Here is a 2500-nt window from a genome sequence, read left to right on the forward strand (position 1 = left end):
GTTCATCACCTCAGCTGCAGGAAACTTTTAGTTCTACATTATTCACTTATTATAAGTTTAAAGGGCAAGTTCACATATTTAAGTCTCGTTAAAACCCGTCTCATGCACACGTTTAATGAAAGTTTGTGAATGTTGTGATCGTTCTGGCTCTTTGTGTGATTCCACACATGGAGCCAGTAAACACATATGATATATATTATATAATATCTATAATAAACTCTATTAGTTCATATCACCCAATGTGACAAAAAAAGTGAACTTGTCCTTCAACATTAAACCCAAAAAGTTTTTATAATTAATCAATGAATATAATTATAATAAACGAAGAAATCCTCCTGGTTTAATGGAAGATGTTCAGGGGATTTAATGTTTGTATATTTAAAACTTTGATAATGAATTTAAATTATTGAACTGTTGATTTTTGAATTTAAAATGTAACTTTGAAAAGTTTTAAAAGGAATAAAAACGACACTTTGATCAATAACTGATATGAACTGTGGTGATGGCGACACAAACATGTTCCATTGTGAATGTGAAGTCTTTTCTTTTATGATCGAATCTGTTTGATGATCAAGAAAAAAACTGTGATTCGTATTCACTTTATAAATCCACACAATAAAGTATCACCTCAAGATAAAAATGGTTTTGTTTTAATTTTTGTCAAATGAAAAACAAGATGTTTTTGATGATATTTTAGACACAAATGTTCATTTTCCTCTGCATGCAAAGTTGAAATGTTAAATGTTAAAGCTTCAGGGAAATGTAGTTTAGTTACAGTGACATGAAGAATCAATCATTTTGTGTTTTCTGTCATTTAAAAAAATAAAGACACGTCTCAGCAGGTTGGTTTGGCTGTTTTTCAATCCCCCTGGTGGCCGGCTGTGGTGAGACGCTTTGGCTTCACTTTTGGGAGCTGCCGTGTCGTCCATCTTTATTTACAGTTGATGGAGCAGATAAAGTATTCGACAGTTCATCAGAAACATCAGATTTAGTTAAATAGCTGAAAATCAGACCCAGAGAAGACGAATAAAGTTTTATCTCAATCAAAACAAACATGTCAATCTGCGAACTGATGAATTTACAAAACTGAGGAAAACAACAAAGGTCAAACGTGAAGATAAAAAATCTGAAATGCCACAAAATCTGTCAGTGACACGTTGATTCAATCACAATCGTTTGAGTCTATTTGGCAGCGACCACCGACAGCTGGTCTCTGATGCGTCCCAGTCCGTCCAGTATGGTGTCCAGAGACTCCCTGCTGAGCTCCACCGTCACCGTAGAAACCGACTCACTGCCTGCTGATGGACACGGATCCTCCACCTGAAACACGTCACACGTATGAGACCATAACAGATACACATGATCATAATCCACAGAGGGTGTGAGGATACAGATTCCTCCGACCAAACTGAGGAGTCTGAAGGTCTGAACCAAACCAGGTGTGAAGGAGTCCTGAGACTCCAGAGAGGTCGAGTACGAGAAGAAACCAGAACCAGGTTCTAAACACGTCTGCTCCACGGCAACATGTCACGTTATCCCCGTGTCAGTAGGTGCTGCTCAGGGTTCTTCTCACCTTCAGCTGAACCAGGCAGGTCGGAACCGACATGCGACTGAGTGAGTCTGAACCAGTCACCATGTGAACCCGCCAGTCCAGGTCCTTCAGCTGAGGGAGAGAGACTACACACACAAACACACACAGTTTAGTGCTTCTCTCACACACACACACACACACACACACACAGTTTAGTGCCACACACACACACACACACACACACAAACACACACAGTTTAGTGCCACACACACACACACACACACACATGAACTCACTCTGCTCACCCGCCGCCTCCGTCCTCCATGTTGGACTGAAAAACATCAGAAGAAGATGTGATGTCATCACAGCCTGTCGTTACATCATGAGACTGAATCAACCAATCAGTGACGTTTGTTTCTGGATGATTTGTTTTTTAATATTATTGAACTGATAATCAGAGCTGATAAAAACATGTCTCCTGCAGAGTCATGTGACCCAGGAGTGAGTCACTGACAGGAAGTCCTCAGTTCATCTGCTCCTTCATCTCCATCAGACATTCTGTAGAAACACTTTAAACATTACAAAGTGGTTCTTCTCATGTTGTGTGAGCATCTGTTGTCCTTGTGTCCTGGGAGACGATCCTCACATGTGACTCTGAGCTTTATTTACTGCTCAGAAAGGTTCTCTTGTTGAGTTAAGAACAGAGGAAGTTGTTCTTGTTAAGGGAGGTGGCAGCTGATTCTGACTAGAGACCAGTGAAGAAGAGGTTTTATCGTGTTCTGAGACTGTGGTCGTCACACAGAGTCAGTGAAGTGGACCAGGAGGGCTCTGACCTGTTCTCCAGCAGGATCTTTGTGATCAGGTTCTTCAGACTGGGGTGAAACGACTCGGGGAAGAGAGCGAGGATCTGCTCTGGAGAGCTGAGGTTGTAGAAGAGGACGTGATGAGAGAGAGTGTGGAGAGAGCGG

The 2500-nt window shown here is 41.2% G+C and overlaps 1 protein-coding gene across 3 annotated transcripts in view; it reads right to left on the bottom strand.

Annotated features, from left to right (window-relative positions):
• Positions 1–1018: 1018 nt before the first annotated feature.
• The window catches only part of commd9 (COMM domain containing 9), a 2619-nt gene continuing 1137 nt past the window's right edge, over positions 1019–2500 (bottom strand). Inside the window, exons 3-6 of one of the 3 annotated variants that reach the window (XM_034588270.1) lie at positions 2366–2500; positions 1829–1863; positions 1574–1677; positions 1019–1320 (exon numbers count right to left, since the gene is read on the bottom strand). The exon at positions 2366–2500 is cut by the window's right edge and continues 5 nt beyond it. In XM_034588270.1, the coding sequence (XP_034444161.1) occupies positions 1183–1320; positions 1574–1677; positions 1829–1863; positions 2366–2500 (412 nt within the window). In that variant the 3' untranslated portion in view covers positions 1019–1182. Of the gene's footprint in view, positions 1321–1398; positions 1500–1531; positions 1678–1828; positions 1864–2365 lie in introns of those variants that run through there. The other 2 variants (XM_034588271.1, XM_034588272.1) reach the window with 2 other exon arrangements.

This window comes from Hippoglossus hippoglossus, chromosome 6 (genome assembly GCF_009819705.1).
Source record: "Hippoglossus hippoglossus isolate fHipHip1 chromosome 6, fHipHip1.pri, whole genome shotgun sequence".
Lineage (NCBI taxonomy): Eukaryota > Metazoa > Chordata > Actinopteri > Pleuronectiformes > Pleuronectidae > Hippoglossus > Hippoglossus hippoglossus.